This window comes from Gymnoscopelus braueri, assembly GCF_963280865.1.
Source record: "Gymnoscopelus braueri genome assembly, contig: SCAFFOLD_133, whole genome shotgun sequence".
Classification (NCBI taxonomy): domain Eukaryota; kingdom Metazoa; phylum Chordata; class Actinopteri; order Myctophiformes; family Myctophidae; genus Gymnoscopelus; species Gymnoscopelus braueri.
The window spans coordinates 56,682-77,025 of record NW_027660720.1 but is presented as its reverse complement, the minus strand read 5'-3'; the positions used below and the strand labels follow the sequence as shown (position 1 = coordinate 77,025).

At 40.0% G+C, this 20,344-nt stretch overlaps 2 protein-coding genes across 2 annotated transcripts; both read left to right on the top strand.

Moving 5' to 3' along the window:
* Positions 1-1,244: 1,244 nt before the first annotated feature.
* LOC308081272 (H-2 class II histocompatibility antigen, A-U alpha chain-like) lies at positions 1,245-5,947 on the top strand. Its single transcript, XM_080457658.1, has 4 exons — positions 1,245-1,379; positions 1,853-2,101; positions 3,245-3,526; positions 5,753-5,947. The coding sequence occupies exons 1-4, from the start codon at positions 1,313-1,315 to the stop codon at positions 5,878-5,880; spliced, it is 726 nt and encodes a 241-aa protein (XP_080313784.1). The 5' UTR covers positions 1,245-1,312; the 3' UTR covers positions 5,881-5,947.
* Positions 5,948-8,914: 2,967 nt separating this feature from the next.
* On the top strand, positions 8,915-13,741 carry LOC308081268 (HLA class II histocompatibility antigen, DQ beta 1 chain-like; the record flags this gene model as incomplete). The annotated part of the gene is made up of 5 exons (XM_080457655.1): positions 8,915-9,033; positions 9,159-9,431; positions 10,003-10,299; positions 11,899-11,961; positions 13,704-13,741. Exons 1-5 carry the CDS (start codon positions 8,973-8,975, stop codon positions 13,739-13,741), a joined length of 732 nt encoding a protein of 243 aa, XP_080313781.1. The 5' UTR covers positions 8,915-8,972.
* Positions 13,742-20,344: the final 6,603 nt, after the last annotated feature.

Below are 20,344 nucleotides of genomic sequence, written 5' to 3'. Positions count from 1 at the left end.
AGAGCATTGCATTAGGCCACGCACAAATTGTCTTCTTTGAATAGACTATCATATTATATAAACACAATTGACATAAGGCAGGGGTCTTCAACGTTTTCAGGCCAAGGACCCCCTAGCTGAGAGAGAGATGAAGCAGGGACCCCTCTATATTGTATAAAATTGTGTTTCAGATTAAACTATTTTTTTACTTGGTCTGCTCTTTTTTTCCCTCTACACCTATACTTCTTTGCCAAAAATAGCTGATCTGCGAGGCGTTGTGAGCTTGTAGATCGGCTATTTTGGGCTAAAGTTCTCCTCAGAAAAGGGAAGTAGGCTTCAAGTGGTTAAGGTAAAAAAAAAACATATCACACAAAGATTTGGCGGACCCCCTGTAGTAACTCTGAGGACCCCCTAGGGGTCCTGGACCCCCTGTTGAAGACCCCTGACATAAGGAATTGACACTCTCCCTTCTGCTGATTATAGGAAAATTAGAATCACAGAGATTTGTTGACAATTAGCCTAGTAGAGAGAGGTGCCACGCTGTGCGCCCTGGCCATCTCGAGACATCCAGTGCAGGTGTGCTCTATCAAACCAAGTTGGCATTGCGGGCAGTTTTAGATGCCGCTATACACTTTCCCAAACGTGTGTAGTCAAAATAGCAATTTTGGGGATAATGCAACAACACGCCCACGGCCACACCTCTAGGCACAGATAGTGGAGTCGGCATAATGAATAGTGGGTATAACGGGCGCAAAATAGCATTTAGGACAGTGCCAGCTCCCTTATCCCTAATTCACGGATAATGGGCCAAAATTCACAGCTAGTGGTCAGCGGGTGCGGGTTTAACAGTGCCAAAATTAGGGCCCCGTTATATAGAACTCTATTTCCCAAACAGTTTGGGTCGCGGACCAATTTTTATGGATTTCCAAAAATAAAATAAAAGTTTAAGCAAAAAATGTAAGCGACTCGTTATGAGCTTGAAGATCTGCAATTTTCACTAGTTTGGGTCCCGGGCAAATAATTTTAGAGTCATCTTACTTTTATAAACACTGTTCTTTGTTTGTTTGTTTGTTTGTTTGTTTGTTTGTTTCTCCTTTCTTTCGTTCTGTAACTGTTTCCCCTGAACAGTCTAGATTGCTGTCTTTCTGTACACAGATGATGCAACATCATCTGATTGGCTGATTAAACTAAACTACAGAACAAGCCTTCATTACTTCTCTTTCAGACTCCAGCTTCTCTTGAAGTCAACACCTGTTTGTTACAGATCTGTTTATTCTGATCTGTTTATTATGATTCATTCAGTTTAGCTAGATTTAGTCCGATTTTATCTGTGATGATGAAGATCACAGCGACACTCCTCATCCTCTCCTCTGTACTTGGTGTCAAAGCTTACCCAGGCTGTAAGTACAAATACATATTTTCATATTTCTACTGGTGGTATAGAAAATATGTTTATACTACACTGTTTTGTAAAATATACAATATATATAGTATATATATATAGTTATATTTTGACCATTACGTTACATACTGATTTACACACACACAAACGCACGCACTCACACATAAGCGTGCGCGCGTGTGTGTGTGTGTGTGTGTGTGTGTGTGTGTGTGTGTGTGTGTGTGTGTGTGTGTGTGCGTGTGCGTGCGTGTGTGTGGTCTGACTTCTCCTGCCTTAATGTATCGGTTTCACAATAAATTTACATTTTAAAAATAAAACCTGTGTGAATAAAATGTTTCAGTACCTCTGTTCCACAAGAAGCTGCTTCTAACATTCAACCTTTCACTTCATATTCACAACAGATCACAAACACCTGATGTGTCAGTGTCACTTGTGTAGTTTAATTTAGTGTTAACTCTGTTTTCTTTCCAGTCATGCATAAGGATATTAGTATCATTGGCTGTTCAGACACAGATGGAGAGGACATGTATGGAGTGGATGGTGAAGTGTTGTGGTACGCAGATTTCATCAAAGGGAATGGGGTGGAGCCTCAGCCTAAGTTCATGGATCCAATCACCTATGGAGAAGGAGCTTATCAAAAGGCTTTTTCTGAGCAGCTGACCTGCCAATTCAACCTGAAGGCACATCGCTTTGCCTTGAAGAACCCTCCACTGGAACAAGGTACAGAAATATTAACAAAACTAGTAACACAACAATAATGGCTAACTACACAACTGTTGAACATATTTTGCATAAATGACAGCATTCCTTTTTATAAGATGTGCGTAAAAAGGTAAGAATCAACAATATTGGCCACCGTTCGCCGGTGTCGCACTCTGCAGGCACCCTCCCAGTGGAACCTCATCTCGGAGCTGTACAGCGGAGGGAGAGGTTCTGATTGGAGCTAGTGTTCAAAAGTGCCTTATTGTCACATGCAAGCACAGGCAGTAGAGAGAGTGAGTGAGTGAGTGAGTGAGTGAGTGAGTGAGTGAGTGAGTGAGTGAGTGAGTATGAGTATGAGTGTGAGTGTGAGTGTGAGTGTGTGTGTGTGTGTGTGTGTGTGTGTGTGTGTGTGTGTGTGTGTGCGTGTGTGTGTGTGTGTGTGCGCGCGCGCACGCAGGAGATGATGAGGTTTGATGACTTCATCATAATGAGTTCTGTCTCTCAAAGGGGAACATTACTGGACCGATTGGCATCACATTTTGCACACACACTCTCAGTAGGCCAAGGAAGACACTCCACTCAAATATGTCAAATCGGCCTCATGGTGGCGCTATAAAAGGCCACTTCATGTTTTGGCTTATAACTCTTGAAACACAGGTTGTACAATCAAAACATTCTACCCCTGGATTCCTTGGATCATGAGTGTGTGTGTGTGTGTGTGTGTGTGTGTGTGTGTGTGTGTGTGTGTGTGTGTGTGTGTGTGTGTGTGTGTGTGTGTGTGTGTGTGTGTGTGTGTGTGTGTCTGTGTGTGTGTGTGTGTGTGTGTGTGTGTGTGTGTGTGTGTGTGTTGTGTGTGTGTGTGTGTGTGTGTGTGTGTGTGTGTGTGTGTGTGTGTGTGCACACGTGCGGGTGTGTGTGAGAGTCTGCTTGCGAGCGGCTTTGTGTGTGTTTGTGAATGTTTGTATATAGTTTATTTAATATTTGTTATTTTGTGAGTATGTGGATGGCACACACCCATGTGTATTTTTATTTATCATATCCTATCCTATTTAAAAACCACAACATTTAAAATGACAGTATGATGTGGTGCTGACCCTGCTGGGTCTTCTGGATGATCTACAGTAATGTCTCTGCATCTTTGTGTATTTTATGTGTCTTCAGATGAACCTCGCAGCTCCATCTACCCCAGAGATGATGTTGAACTGGGAGTGGACAACTCTCTCGTCTGTCATGTGACTGGTTTCTATCCTGCTCCAGTTCACATCACATGGACCAGAAACAACCACAACGTGACCAGTAACATCACTGTCACCGTACCGTACCCCAACGAAGATGGAACCTTCTACCAGTTCTCCAGGCTGAAGTTCACACCTGAGCAGGGAGACATCTACAGTTGTACAGTGAACCACCTGTCACTGACTGAACCTGAGACCAGAGTGTGGGGTAAGAACACTGTCACCTCCCCCACCCCAACAGAGTAGTCAGTAACAGACAAACTAAATTGAGACATGAGAACAGCGTGTATTGCAACAGACAGAGAACGTTTTCGCTGAGTTTATACGCCCGTCCCTGCAGATAATGACCATAAACATGCTTCACACAGATGATGTTTCAACTTGCATCTTCCTGGTGGCTTTGTTTGCGTTTCACCTCGCTAAAAAGCACTTGAGAGAGGGGCACGGTATTCCCCAAATTCTGTACTTTTACTTCTACTCCACTACATCTCAGAGGCAAATATTATACTTTTACTCCACTACAATTATTTGAAAACTTTAACTAAAACTACAAGTTGCTTTGTAGATTTGGATTATTATTATAGAGCATACACTAACCACTTCAGCCCTATATACATTTCTGCCATTTAAAAATAGCAGATCTACAAGCTCACAATGAGCTTGTAGATTAGCTATTTTCAAAGGATTTGTTAACATTTGAAAACTTGAAATGGGACATTCTGCATAATGAGTGCTTTTACTTTTGGTACTTTAAGTACATTTTGATGCCCATACTCTTACTCAAGTATATTTTGAATTCCGGACATTTACTTGTGACAGAGTATTTCTGTATTGCGGTATTGATACTTTTACTTAAGTAAAAAGTTTGAGTACTTTTTCCACCACTGATTACTAGCAATAAGCAATAACTTGGATAACAATGACACAATTGCAAAATGTCGTCTATTTATTACCTACATAACTAACGCAGTTGGTGGCGCTGTCGCCTCACAGCTAGAAGGTCCTGGGTTCGATTCCCGCAGGGGACTTTGTGGGCGCTGGGGCCTGTTCTCTCCTCCGCGTCCTCAGTCCCCATACCCTAGGTGGGGTTGGCGAAAGGGCCTCTCTGTGTGGAGTCTGCTTGTTCTCCCCGTGTCTCCTAGGGTAGATACCCTCACAAAAACATGCAGTAATCCTGGTCACTATACTGCCTCCCCCTGGCCAGCCGAGGCGCCTGATGGAGGGGAAAGGAACTGGTTGGAATAACGTGTTCCTTCCACGCGCTACGTCCAACCAGGGAAACTCTCCCCTGTCAGGTGATAAGAAGGTCAGTTGGCTCTCATGCATTGAAGGAGGCATGAGCTCGGCCCTGGCCTCCCTAGGTTGGCAGAGGGAAGGTAGTACCAGATAGACCGGTGCTACCTTTACTCTGTAGTGATTCTAATTTGTGTATTAATGAATGTTGTGTTCATGATATTGCATTTTTGTAATGGCAAAATAAAAATAAGGCCATTACAGACATACCCATAGTATGGAGTATCAAAACCCTGTTTGGTGGTTTGTTTGTTTGTTTGATTGATTGATTGATTGATTGATTTATTGATTTATTGATTGATTGATTGAATACTTTATGAACAAGTTGCAAACTAAATTACGCGAACAATGCTACAAAAAGCCTTGTTTCCCATTGTGGTCATTGTCACATAAATCACAAGACCATTTGTGCCTAATTTGGTGGTGGGATCACCAGTAACCTTTGTAGCATTTGTCACACGCCCCTATGAGTAGAATGAAATCACTTTTGGCTGTGTGTTATTTTAGAGTCCCCTCCATGTGTGATTCAAATTTGGGGTAGATTGTTGATCATTGTGGCATTTCTTAGCAAAACGGGCCCCTCCAGCTAATTTTGGAAAGCGAATGGTGGCCAATCGGCCAATCGGAGTAGAATATGAAAAATCTGGATGATGTTGATCACAGAGATATGGTGTATCAAGTTGTGTGAATTTTGAAAACATTCTCCGGCCTTCGGCTGTCTGGCCTAGTGGAGACGACAAACAAACAAACTAACAGACATGGCTGGACAGGGATGAAAACATAATCTCCCGCCCCTGGCCGTCTCACCTGACTGGAAAAATAATGCCCCCTACGGCTTGTCTCAATGAAACAACTCCTGATTTTCTGAAAATCTGATTCAAATGTGTGCTCCATTTTTATGGAAACACAACTGTCCATAAATAAACAATGTCCTGATAAAAAAAGTCTTGATGATTAATAACATACTCTGCGTGTGTGTGTGTGTGTGTGTGTGTGTGTGTGTGTGTGTGTGTGTGTGTGTGTGTGTGTGTGTGTGTGTGTGTGTGTGTGTGTGTGTGTGTGTGTGTGTGTGTGTGTGTGTGTGTGTGTGTGTGTGTGTGTGTGTGTGTGTGTGTGTGTGTGTGTGTGTGTTCCTCTCCAGATGTGGATCAGATCCAGATCCAGTCCAGTGTGGGTCCTGCTGTGTTCTGTGGTATGGGGCTGACCCTGGGTCTGCTGGGGGTTGCTATGGGAACCTTCTTCCTCATCAAAGGAAATGAATGCAACTGAAACAACGTTATGAGATATGAATTTAACAAATACTTCAAACAGAGATGCTCTTATAGTAAATAATGATGCCTTCATCAAACCATTTAGCAGTGGTGGAAAAAGTACTAAATTTTTTTACTTAAGTAAAAATATCAATACTGCAATAAAGAAATACTCTGTTACTGTCACGATTTACAAAACTGGCAGACCCAAATGCAGACACGACACTTAAAGATAGTCCAAGGGTTTTTATTGAACAAAGAGGAAGGTGTTGTCGTCTGGAGTGAAGGTGGTAGGCAGGCTGAGGTGAAGGCAACAGGTGAGCAGGTAGGCAGGCAAGCAGGCTGGCAACTGAAGAAGAGGAAAACAGGAGTGAGTCAAAAACCAAAAACACTGGGAGCAAAAACAAGGACTCAGTAGAGCTAGAGTGCTAGAATGCTAGAATGCTAGGAAGCTAGAATGCACTCATAATACTCAGAAATAACTGGCTAGAAGCGTTACCGCACGGAGACTGAGAAAACGATCTGGCAGCGCATCGGCAGAAGACCAGGGCTTTTATAGAGTGGAGGTTGATGAGCAGATGGCAGGCAGGTGCGTGAGATGAGATGACCAGAGCCAGGTGCGTCAATCTGGGAAGCCAGGAAGCCTACGCCCACACATGCCCAAACACAGACAGACAGACAAACACATAGGGTGCGTTCGGATATTGCACACCGGAGCGCACTCGCCTATTAGTTTGTATTGGCCAGTGCGCTCAGTGCTGTATTTCCGAACGCACCCATAGACACACACAGGACACAGGCAGGGACCATGACAGTTACAAGTAAAAGTCTAGAATTCAAAATGTACTTAGTAAAAGTACAAAAGTATTGGCATCAAAATGTACTTAAAGTACCAAAACTAAAATTACTTATTATGCAGAACGCATTGTGAGCTTGTAGATTGGCTATTTTCAAATGGCCGAAATGTATACAGGGCTGAAGTGGTTAATGTATGTTTTGTAATAATAATGAAAACCTACAAAGTAACTAACAAACGTTTTCAAATACACGTAGTGGAGTAAAAGTACAATATTTGGATCCAAGATGTAGTGGAGTAGAAGTAAAAGTATTGGAAATTGGAAATACTCAAGTAAAGTACAAATACCAAAAAAAATTACTTAAGTACAGTACTTAAGTAAATGTACTTTCCACCACTGCCATTTAGTCTTGTGCGACAGGCTTCGAATGCTATCAATGCTTGTTATGTATTTAATTTACATCTTCAGTGTTTCGCATTGTCTGAACATGTTATCTTTTTTTTCCGGCTAAATCCCATTGGGGTCGCCACAGCGGATCATCAGGTTCCATCTGGTTCTGTTTTCTGCGTCTTCCTCTGTGACTCGTGTCACCTGCATGTCTGAACACATACAGATAGATCATTATAACTTTATCATAACTAATTCAGTTGGAATAATATTGTTGATTTGATTTTTCATTGATATTAAATAGGTTTTTATTGGGTGATTGGGTGAGAGTTATAAAGATAAACTATATCTGTTTATTATCAGTTATTTGTAGATACAATCATTTTGGAGTATAAAAAAAAACGTAATAAAATATTCTATGACTTCAATAAAACGTACTGCATCCCCATGTTGTGATTGTGAGATAACATAAGATAGTGTTCACCTGCGTGTAATTAGTTTTCCTGTTCATGTACAGTATATACTGTACCTGGTCCTTAAAGAGGTGGTGCCATGGTTTTGCACTTTTTCTGTTTTTCATGTGTCTATGAGGTTGATAGAACTTCATTAAGCCCCCTGGTGGTGTTTTTATGGTGTTTTATGTCTTCTCTGACTATTTTGAGTTTCTACCTGGAGGCTGAAACCTTGAGGGTCAAACGTGAAAATAGAAAAACAGCCCTTTAGTGACATAGTAAAAATATACCCTCCCCCCATTATCATAACACAACAGGTGTGGGCATGAGGAGGAGGAGGGACTAGGACAGGTGGGTGGTGCTAAGGTGGTGGAGGAGGTGCTAAGGTGAGAACCAGGTATACTTAATGAACTGGAGGCGTGTCCACATAAAAACATAATTTTTACAATTTCTGTATACTTTTTTGAAAAAAATCTTCCTCCTAGTATAACCATAAAACCTGATTATTATGTTTTAGGGGGGGGGGGGGGGGGTGGAAATCACTGAAAATCACGGCACCCCGTCTTTAAGTGTTTGGTTTGCTGAATTGTACGTTTTAGTTCCACTATCACACTGTTGGTGTGAATTCAGCATTAGGGGTTCAGGGCCCAATAGACCAATTATTTGTTTACCAACATTGAGACTGGATGCACAGGTGATTGTTTCATGCAATCAATTCTCAACCTGTTGTTTCGGGGTGCGCTGGTTTCAGCGCACCCCAACCCCCTCTTGTGTGTTGGCTAGTGCTGTGCGCCCTAGCGAGACCTGACAGAATGGGTTGCATTTGCAACCAGTATCACGCTTGAAACCAGTGTGACAGCCATATTGTGAAGACATTCACAGGTGCTACCAATGATACAAATTACAATGATACACATTCTGGTCAAACAGAGTCAGGGTGCTGATATTGTGCAGGTTGGCTCACTGGAAACACTCTGCTACACCAGTGGGTGTCAAAGTGTGGTCCAGGGACCCTCATGGTTCCTTAAGGGGTTTCCAAATGGCCCCTTACGGGTGTGTAACTCTGAGAGTGTACAAATGGAACCAAATGGACCCGTAATCCATTTGGTTCCTTTTGTACACTCTCAGAGTTATGGGGTCGTAGAAATCGTGGAAAATATGGCTAATGTGCATAGAGCCTGCCTTGTCCCCTATTTAACTGACAGCGCAGCGCCACTGCCCAACAATATCTTCCTGGTATATGGTCCTAAGTTTGACCCACGTGACGGACAGTATTATATGTGATATTTTTGGGCCATGTCATAGTCCCAGGTTTAATGTCTGCCTGGTAATAAGTGATGAGAGGGAAGAGTGTTTTTTTCATTGGTTGTTGTAGAGCAGAGACTGTTTGAGAAGTCTGTCAGTGTTCAGTTCCACATCAGAATCTCAACTAATCAACACTTCAACTAAACTCTGAAACATCTCAATTCATCAACATGACTTCAACTAAACTCTGGATCTGTGTTTCACTGTGTTTCATCTGTTTCCATGCAGCAGGTAAACTTTAATGACTTGCTTTATTAACAATTAAACTACAATTAACAGTCAGTAACAATTCAGACTTTCATGACATTACAATACAAATCTGAATATTCATGACGTTTTTACTTTTCTATTTCCAGATGGATATCCATACTATTGGGTTAATGAGTGTGTGTTTAACTCCACTGAGCTACAGGATATACAGTTCATTAGATCATTGTATTTCAATAAACAAGTATTTGCCAGGTTTGACAGCAGGGTGGGGGAGTGGGTTGGTTACACTGAGCGTGGTGTGAAGAATGCAGAGTACTGGAATAAACTACCTGGATTCCTGACTAGGTTGAGAGCACAACGAGAGGCAGTCTGCAAACACAACGTGGAGATAGAGTACTCCAATGTTCTGGATAGGAGAGGTGAGCTGATCTCAGAACAGTACACCTCATCACCTCATCATAAACAATAACATGAAACAATCATAAATTCCCTGATTAATGGTGTTAACACTGATATGCTAATGGAGCTACTGACAAATTCCACATTCCCATAACTTACTTAGACGATCTACAAGCTCACAACATTTTGAGATGCCAGCTTGTAGATCTGCAATTTCATGATTTGTGTGTGTGTGTGTGTGTGTGTGTGTGTGTCTGTGTGTGTGTGTGTGTGTGTGTGTGTGTGTGTGTGTGTGTGTGTGTGTGTGTGTGTGTGTGTGTGTGTGTGTGTGTGTGTGTGTGTGTGCGTGCGTGCGTGTGTTATTATTATGTTGATGATGATGATGATGATAATAGTAATAATAATAAAGCGTAGAATTGTGTAAGAGCTACAGCATTGAAATACAAATTGGTAAAATATTTCAATATTCTCTGGCAAATATTGACATAATAATAATAATAATAATAATAATAATAATAATAATAATAATAAGGGTAATAATAATAATAATAATAATAAAATACAATAATAATAATGTTCTTGTCATTCCAGTGGAGCCCTATGTGATGCTGAGCTCAGTGACGCCCCCTGGTGGCAGCAGACATACAGTCATGCTGAAGTGCAGCATCTATGGCTTCTATCCTAAACTGATCCTGGTCACATGGCTGAGAGACAGACAGCCAATCACCTCTGATGTGTCCTCCTCTGATGAGCTGGGAGATGGAGACTGGTACTACCAGTACCACGCCTTCCTGGAGTACACACCCAGGTACACACCTAATAGACACCAATACATAGAAATACACACCTCTACTACCAGCACCACTCCTTCCTGGAGTACACACCCAGGTACACATCTAATTGACACCAATACATAGAAATACACATCTCTACTACCAGTAGGCTACCACTCCTTCCTGGAGTACACACCCAGCTACTCAAATGTTTAATTTAAGTAAAATTATAAATTCCACAATGCAGAAATACTCTGTTACAAGTAAAAGTCAGGAATTAAACATTTACTTGAGTAAAAGTACAAAAAATATTGGTATCAAAATGTACTCTAAAGTACCAAAAGTAGAAGTACTCATTATGCAGAATGTTCCATTTCACAACTTTTCAAATGTATAAAATGTATAAAAATCTTTCAAAAATAACTGAAATGTATATAGGGCTGAAGTGGTTAAGTTTTGTAATAATAATCAAAATCTACAAAGTAACTATTAACTAAAGTTTTCAAATAATTGTAGTGGAGTAAAAGTACAATATTTGCCTCTGAGATGTAGTGGAGTAGAAGTAAAAGTACTGAAAATTGGAAATACTCCAGTGAAGTAAGAAATACCTCAAAATCGTAGCCTACTTAAGTACAGTACTTGAGTAATTGTATTTAGTTGCTTTCCACCACTGGGTCACCAGTATAGATGAGTACAGACCAATACACAGCAATAAACACCAGTACAGACCAGTTAGACATGGGCTGTGGGTGAATATTCATACTGAATGAGGTGATTTGAATGTAAAAGTTGTTGAGTAAGCAGAAAGTTTCCACTATGTGGTATGGTTTGCTTACTTCCCGGTTTTGTTGAGTACATATTTTATGGCATTAACACTGATCCTTCCCATAAATGCATTACAACATACATGCCAAGGCATTGAAGGCAAGTTTATTTGCATTTACAACAAGGCAATTCAATGTGTTTACTTAACACATTAAGCAAAGGAAACACATTATAAAAGGATATTTGAATTCAGTAAAAAGTGAGAGAAGAAAATAAGTTAAATCTCCTTAACAGGAAACACCGTATAGTATACAGTCATTCATTAAAAGTCTACAAAGTTCATAAAGGTATTATTTTTATTTATAGTGATTCTTTAGAATAAATGTTGAATATCAAAAATAATCCTCAGAGTAGAACAGATGGTTGTCATGACAACCTTAAATTCATAACATTACACAGTAGAGATGATTATTTTTCATTTCACTCAAAACATATTAGATTATTATTTCAAAAACACATATTACTATATTCTAGGAGATTGTGAGCAAAAACGGTGCATTGTTCGATAAAGTAATATATGATTATGATTATGCAGACAATATCATTTGCAGACAATATCATTTAATAATGATTTTCTATAATTCATAATATTTAATATTGCACAAAATAACATGAAAACGCGATAGAAACATAGAAAGTAAACGTGTGTGTGTGTGTGTGTGTGTGTGTGTGTGTGTGTGTGTGTGTGTGTGTGTGTGTGTGTGTGTGTGTGTGTGTGTGTGTGTGTGTGTGTGTGTGTCTGTTGTAATCTGTGATTATTGCACTCTTTTTTAATGTACCTGTTCACTGGACTCTGTTTTACTTATTACAATAACATAACATAAACGTAACGTAACATATTATATAATATAATATTATAATAGTGTTTGGTTGTTTGTTGTATTGTCAGATGATTCCATGCCAGAGGCAGATAAGAACAGGATCGCCATCGGAGCATCTGGTCTGGTTCTGGGTCTGGTCTTGTTCCTGTCTGGATTCATCTACTACCAGTGGAAGAAACAAGGTCATTAACATGTTTAATTAACATGTTTAATTCATTATTTTACTACTAGTGGAAGAAACAAGGTCATTAACATGTTTTGTTAACATGTTTAATTCATTATTTTACTACTAGTGGAAGAAACAAGGTCATAAACACGTTATGTTTATTTTTAATTAATTCACCTACTAGCAGTGGAAGAAACAAGGTCTGATCTAGAGTTCTCTATTTCTGGCCGAGCTCGACCCGGCAGGCCGAAAATGTATGCTAATTGATTGGGAAAATATATTTTTTTAAATCATGAACATCAGAGCTGCCCATGCAGTTCTGTGCTGACAGTGATGCTGATGACTGGGTATTAATGGAGGCTACAGATACAGACAGGCAGCAGAGGAAGGTTGTTGTTGCCACTGGCCTGGCTGGAGTGGCTGCTGCTTGTAAATGGATCCTGATTTATGCTGAGTTGCACGCTGGTGTTGTGCACCGAATAGCCATTCGATCTACAAGCTCACTGAAGCTCACAATGCATTGCGATCTAACGCGTCCTGAACTTGTAGATCGGTTACTTAAATGAGCCATAAATGAGCCTGATGGCGGTGTTACACACCAAACAGCAGAATGCCACGCGGATGCCACGCGTTGTGGTTTGTTCTGCAGCTGTGTTTGGTGCGCGACCGTTGTAGGACGAAGTATAAATTACAGGTATCAGCAGCCAGCGAGACAGTCAGGGAGAGAGAGAGAGAGAGAGAGAGAGAGAGAGAGAGAGAGAGAGAGAGAGAGAGAGAGAGAGAGAGAAAAAGAGAGAGATTGCAGAGTAGGCTTCTGGTGTGACGACGAGGATTTAACTTTATTTAGTGTGCAACTTTGCATGTTTTGTATGAACAATTGAACATGTGAAATTGCCATTTCACCAACTATAAGTCTGTTCTCTAAAGCAGTCTAAAGCAGTTAAAGGATTCTTTACTGATCTACAAGTTCACATTTTCGGCCCCTGCCGGGTCGAGCTCAGGCAGAAATGGAGAACTCTACATTAGATTAGATGTTTTTATTATCCACAAGGGAAACAAATAGTTTTGCTCAGGTCAATGCATACATTCAAGACAAGACAAACAATACATAAATATACACCACAATTAAAACACCCAGCAAAGTACTTAAATTCTATAAAAGATAACATTCTAAATTCAAAAGAAAGCAAGTTAATATTAATACATATTAATGTGATATTACAGTAGGTTGAGTTTAGACTGATAATGTAACTGACTGGGTTCAACTAAATGTTCAGAAACACTCTGAACTAACTCTGGATCAGAGATGTAAAACCAGGGGCGGACTTACCGTTGGGCCAGGGTGGGCTGCAGCCCAGGGGCCTCCAACTGGGGGGGCCTCCGATTTTTTGGTGAAAAAAAATATATATATACATTTTTTTTTACGAACCCTAAAACCGAAATAAATAAACCAAAAAAAAAAAAAAAAAAAAACAATCCGCCCAAAACCGCATTTTTTTTGCGGGGGGGACACATGCACGCGCGCGCGTGCATGTGTCCCGCGAATGGGGGCCTCGAAAATTACTCTAGCCCATGGGCCTCAACTCCTATAAATCCGGCACTGTGTAAAACTGATTATAATTGAATGTATAACTAGACCTGTCTGTCTGTCTGTCTGTCTGTCTGTCTGTCTGTCACCTGTTTTAATCATCTCTCTTCTTCTATCAGGACGTATTCTGGTGCCGACTGGTGAGAGTCTCTGGTGAGAATCTTTAGACTCCTCCCACTCATCCACATTGACTTCCTCTTCCTGTTAGACACAAACACATGTTTATAAAACTTTTATTCATAACATTTAGAATTTATGAAACTAATGAAAATGTTCATTACCTGGAATTAAACCAGATTATCATTACATGGCCAAATAAATGTAAAAACAGTTTGCTTATAGTTCTGTTTCCTGTGATTAAGATAGAGTCAGATAAAGGTGTCAGCATGACAGTTGTAACAGTCAGACTACTGCTGTACATTTATCTGGTTCACATTGGTATGAATTAGAATTCATCCAATCAACTTGAACTTTAACTGGTTTAATTTTTCACACAGTTAATACAGTCTAATTCAGTATGTGGACCCTCAGGGGTCCTTGAGGGGACCCTCGCAGGTCTGTAACTCTGAGAGTGTACAAATGGAACCAAATGGACCCTTACAGGTCTGTAACTCTGAGAGTGTAGGCCTACAAATGGAACCAAATGGACCAGGTCTGTAACTCTGAGAGTGTACAAATGGAACCAAATGGACTCCTAAGGGTCCATTTGGTTCCTTTTGTTCACTCTCAGAGTTATGGGGGTTCTTGAAATTAAAAGGTGAATGTTTTCACTTAGACAGAATGTTGTAGGTAATACCATCTAAATGGAAGAGGTAGTAAGTTGGCCTTGTTTGTGAAAAAGATCTATCAAAAAGATCGGTAGCACTTTATAATAACTATACACTATAAAGCATTAGTTAAGCATTAGTAAATGCTTAATTCATCATGAACTCATCATTAGTAAAGCATTATTCATACATTACTAAGCATTAGTAAACACAGTTATAAATGTTTCAACTATACACTATTAAGTATTATTTAAGCATTAGTAAAATACTTAATTCATCTATAATTCATCATTTGTATAGCATTATTCATACATTACTAAGCATTAGTAAACAAAGTTATAAACCTTTCAACTATACACTATTTACAATTAGTTAAGCATTAGTAAGTACTTAATTCATCATGAATTCATCATTTATATAGCATTACTAATACATTAATACGCGTTTGTAAACACAGTTATAAGTGTTTTATTGCCCATTGATAACCTCATCTTTAATGTGCTTAATGACTGTATTCTCATATATTGTAAATGATAGATTCACCATTTATAAATAGGTATTATATCAATTTACAAGCCAGTTATTTTCATTTAGAAAGTCCAAGTAAACACCATATACAAACCACTTGGATGTATATTTATGCGGACATTTGTACATGGTTAGTGAGTGTGTTAGTAAATGTCTTATAAACACTTATTCATACTCAATGAAGGATTTATTAAGTTAGTTACTACTTGTTAGTTAAGTATTTTGCGTGAGCCCATCTAAAGTGAGGACTATTTATGCCTTATAAAGCATTTATAAATGAGATAGTGTGAGCCCATCTAAAGTGAGGACTATCTATGCCTTATAAAGCAATTATAAATGAGATAGTGTGAGCCCAGCTAAAGTGAGGACTATCTATGCCTTATAAAGCATTTATAAATGAGATAGAAGCAGTGATATAGAAAATGCCAATATTTATTGCAACAATTGAGACAGAATTGGCCCTTACAGTATAAAAATAAAATAAACATTCTTGTGCTGTATGAAAATAAACAAACAATATGCAATGCTATAAACATGTACACATGGCTGATAAATTAAATAAACATTGTACTGTATGAAAATAAACAAACAATATGCAATGCTATAAACATGTAGACATGGCTGGAAAATTAAATAAACATTGTACTTTATGAAAATAAACAATAAACAATCTGCTATGCTATAAACATGTAAACATGGCTGATAAATTAAAGGGATATTTCACTTTCAAAAAAACGTTTGGTCATTTTATCGTCTACTCAGGCCTTTGTCAGACCCCCAGACAGTTTTTAAGTTGCTCGATTCAGTATTTAGACATTTGATATTCATTTTATCAGACACGCCCCCTTCCTATACAAACCCATTGTAACCATGTTAGATTCATCAAAAACACCAGTCCTTGGTTCTGGTGACTCACCCTGCCCCCCTATTACGCGAGGGGGCCGTGTTTTTTCAATTACTTTTTTCATTTATTTTAAATAATTTTTTTTGAAAAATTTAAAAATAAAATACAACAAAAAAATTAAATAAAATAAATGAAAAAAATAATTAGAAAAACACGGCCCCCTCACGTATTAGGAGGGCAGGTTGAGTCACCAGAACATAATGCATATATAATGTATATGTATATGTGTATGTATGTGTGTATGTATATAATTATTTAGGGTAATAATAATAATAAATATAGCTGCAAGCAGCGATAAGCGGGGCCAGGGAATAGAGAGAGAGAGAGAGAGAGAGAGAGAGAGAGAGAGAGAGAGAGAGAGAGAGAGAGAGAGAGAGAGAGAGAGAGAGAGAGAGAGAGACTAATGAGGAGTGAGTGAGGGCAGGTGTGATTATGGATTGAGAGGGAATGACAGCAGGTGAGGTGGGTAGATCCAATCCATGGGAATAGGCCAGGTGGACTGTTGCTGTTGCTCACTTTCTAAAAGAACATAATTATGAGAAAGAGAGAGAGAGAGAGAGAGAGAGAGAGAGAGAGAGAGAGAGAGAGAGAGAGAGAGAGAGAGAGAGAGAGAGACGGAATAGATTGAAGAGAGTGAGAGATAAGCGGAATAGATTGAAGAGAAAGAGAAAGAGAGAGAAACGGAATAGATTTAAGAGAAAGAGAGAGAGAGAAACGGAATAGATTGAAGAGAAAGAGAGAGAGAGAGAATCGGAATAGATTGAAGAGAAAGAGAGAGAGAGAGAGAGAATCGGAATAGATTGAAGAGAGAGAGAGAGAGAGAGAGAGAGAGAGAGAAACGGAATAGATTGAAGAGAAAGAGAGAGAGAGAGAAACGGAATAGATTGAAGAGAAAGAGAGAGAGAGACTTGGAAACGGCATAGATTGAAGAGAGAGAGAGACATGGAAACGGAATAGATTGAAGAGAGAGAGAGCGAGAGAGACATGGAAACGGAATAGATTGAAGAGAGAGAGAGAGACATGGAAACATAATAGACTGAAGAGAGAGAGATGGAAGCAGAACGGATTGAATGGACATCTCAGCCTATTGCCATTAACAGGAATCGAACCCTCAACCTTCGGATTGACAAGCTGCAACACTACCTATAGTGCTATAGCTTTGTACAGATTGAGGTTGTCTGTTGAAGATAAAAGTGAACCAGTGAAAGCAGCCGACCGACAAGCTCAGAAACACGTTGCTATCTGAAAAGTTGTGAGATTGTAGATCGGAGAGAGAGAGACATGGAAACGGAATAGATTGAAGAGATAAGGATAATTCCTTTAACAGGTCCGTTCATGAAAGTCCTTGCGGTCTTGTTTCCAATGAGGGCCTGTGAGCAATTAGGGGTTAAGAGTCTTGCTCAGGGAAAAATTTCATTTTCTGGCCTGGCCTGGAATCGTACCTGGGGCAACTAGGGCCTCTGGCTCCCTAGGCTGGCTCACTAACCACTCAGCTATGGCCTCCCCTCAAGAGAGAGAGAGAGAGAGACACATGGAAACGGAATAGATTGAAGAGGGAGACATGGAAACGGAATAGATTGAAGAGAGAGAGAGAGAGAGACATGGAAACAGAATAGATTGAAGAGAGAGACATGGAAACATAATAGATTGAAGAGAGAGATGGAAGCAGAATGGATTGATTGGACATCTCAACCTATTGCCATTAACAGGAATCGAACCCTCAACCTTCGGATTGACAGGCTGCAACACTACCTATAGTGCTATAGCTTTGTCCAGGCTAAGGTTGTCTGTTGAAGATAAAAGTGAACCAGTGAAAGCAGCCGATCTACAAGCTCAGAAACACGTTGCTATCTGAAAGGTTTTGAGATTGAAGATCAGCTATTTTCAGAATGAAGTATGTCATACATTGCAAAAACATACCTTCTCAGATAAGCATTTCATGTTATCTTTATCAATTGCATATGTATTCATTAATACAGTCTTGTTGTTTGCAATGCACTTTAAATGAAGTCTCCACCAAGTGAGGCTTGAACCGGCAACCTTGATGTTGTGAAACATTCACTTAAGCGGGAAGCCATTGGACCAACAGACCTGATCCAGTGAAAACGGAGGTCAAACAGATGATACCATTTCACGCAAATAACTGAAAAATCCTGGGTTTAAGTGTTTTTCAAACTGCTCAAAATTGCGGACAATCTAAGGGCGGAGAGAGAGACATGGAAAAGGAATAGATTGAAGAGAGAGAGACATGGAAACATAATAGATTGAAGAGAGAGAAAGATGGAAGCAGAATGGATTGATTGGACGTCTCAACCTATTGCCATTAACAGGAATCGATCCCTCAACCTTCGGATTGACAGGCTGCAACACTACCTATAGTGCTATAGCTTTGTCTAGGCTGAGGTTGTCTGTTGAAGATAAAATTGAACCAGTGAAAGCAGCCGATCTACAAGCTCAGAAACACGTTGCTATCTGAAAAGTTTTGAGATTGTAGATCGGCTATTTTCAGAATGAAGTATGTCATACATTGAAAAGACATACTCTCAAATAAGCATTTCAGGTTATCTTTAACAATTGCACTTGCATTAATTGACACAAGTAAGACGCGTGAACGCTGGAAGCGAACGCAGATTGACTGAGGCTGCTATATTTCAACCACACTGTAGTAGTGCACTCTGCCGCACTCTGCCGGCTGTATACAGGCAGTGCAGCTGCTGGCATTTCAGCACGGAGTTTCGAGTCACATGGGGGCGCGAGCCAATGAGAGCGTGAACACACACAGAAAGACCATAAATAAGGGACAGACACACACACACACAACCCAAGCACGGTGATATAGTAAGCTCCACTTGGTCGGACGCCTCCTTCCGCTTTCGCAACAATCATGTTGTGTGCAATGCAACTTAAATGAAGTCTGCATCAAGTGAGGCTTGAACTGGCAACCTTGAGGTTTTAAGGCACACACTTAAGCGAGAAGCCATTGGAACAACGGACCTGACCTGGTGAATGAGAGAGAGAGAGAGAGAGAGAGAGAGAGAGAGAGAGAGAGAGAGAGAGAGAGAGAGAGAGAGAGAGAGAGAGAGAGAGAGAGAGAGAGAGAGAGAGAGAGAGAGAGAGATATGGAATAGTTTGAAGAGAGAGAGAGAGAGACACAGAAACAGAATAGGCAGAGAAAGAGACATGGAAACGGAATAGATTGAAGAGAGAGAGACATGGAAACAATAGATTGAAGAGAGAGAAGGATGGAAGCAGAATGGATTGATTGGACGTGTCAACCTATTGCCATTAACAGGAATCGAACACTCAACCTTCGGATTGACGGGCTGCAACATTACCTATAGTGCTATAGCTTTGTCCAGGCTGAGGTTGTCTGTTGAAGATAAAACTGAACCAGTGAAAGCAGCCGATATACAAGCTAAGAAACACGTTGCTATCTGAAAAGTTTTGAGATTGTAGATCGGCTATTTTCAGAATGAAGTATGTCATACATTGCAAAAACATACCCTCTCAAATAAGTATTTCAGGTTATGTTTAACAATTGCACATGTATTAATTGACACAATCATGTTGTGTGCAATGCAACTTTAATGAAGTCCGCATCAAGTGAGGCTTGAACTGGTAACCTTCAGGTTGTGAGGCACACGTTTAAGGGAGAAGCCATTGGACCAACAGACAAGAACCTGTGAAAAAGGTGATCACACAGATGATACAGTTTCACGCAAATAGCTGAAAAATCCTGGGTTTAAGTGTTTTTCAAACTGCTCAAAATTGCGGACAATCTAAGGGTGGAGCTTACTGGTCAACGTGATACATGTGTTCCTCATGAGTCAAGGCACATGTGTAAGCAGGTTTAATGGCTGTCGGCCAAACGAGGCATGACTTTTGCCTGTTTAAAGTTTGCACTTTCAAAAAATCGCTATAGCGCCCCCCCTTTGACCAATTGGAGTAAGATTGGTTTCAGTAATATTTGGAATGACCCTCAACATTAACGCAAAGTTTCAAAGAAATGTGAGTCTGCATGTATGTGTTAGGGGCAGATGAATAATTGTCATAAAACTGCAATATTCATTGGCTCATTAAAGCTTCATTTTTTCACTTATGGAAAAATCCTGCTGCTTGTTTGTCGGCATAGGTCCAAAGTTCATGTGTAAAACGTTTCGTGCAGATTACTCAAAAATCCCAGGAGGAGATAGGTTTTAACTGTTTTTCATATAATTCAAAATGGTGGGAGATCTAAAGGTCAGAGGTCAAAAGTCAGAGGGTGAAAGTTGTTCAGCATGAAGAGACGCATATGTGTATCCAAGTTTCATGGCTGTAGGTCAAACAGGGCATGAGTTGTACCTGTTCAAAGTTGGCATTTTCAATTGAGTGCTATAGCGCCACCTTTTGACGAAAGATTGTGAGAATTATTTCTTGATAGTTTTTCATGACCATCTACCATATGGCCGAGTTTCGTAAAAAGCGACAGCACGGTTCAGCCAGAACTGCGAAAAGTGGCAGAAGAAACAGAATACAGGCAATATTAAAACAGGTCCAGAGCTGAGCTCTGGCCCCGTAATAA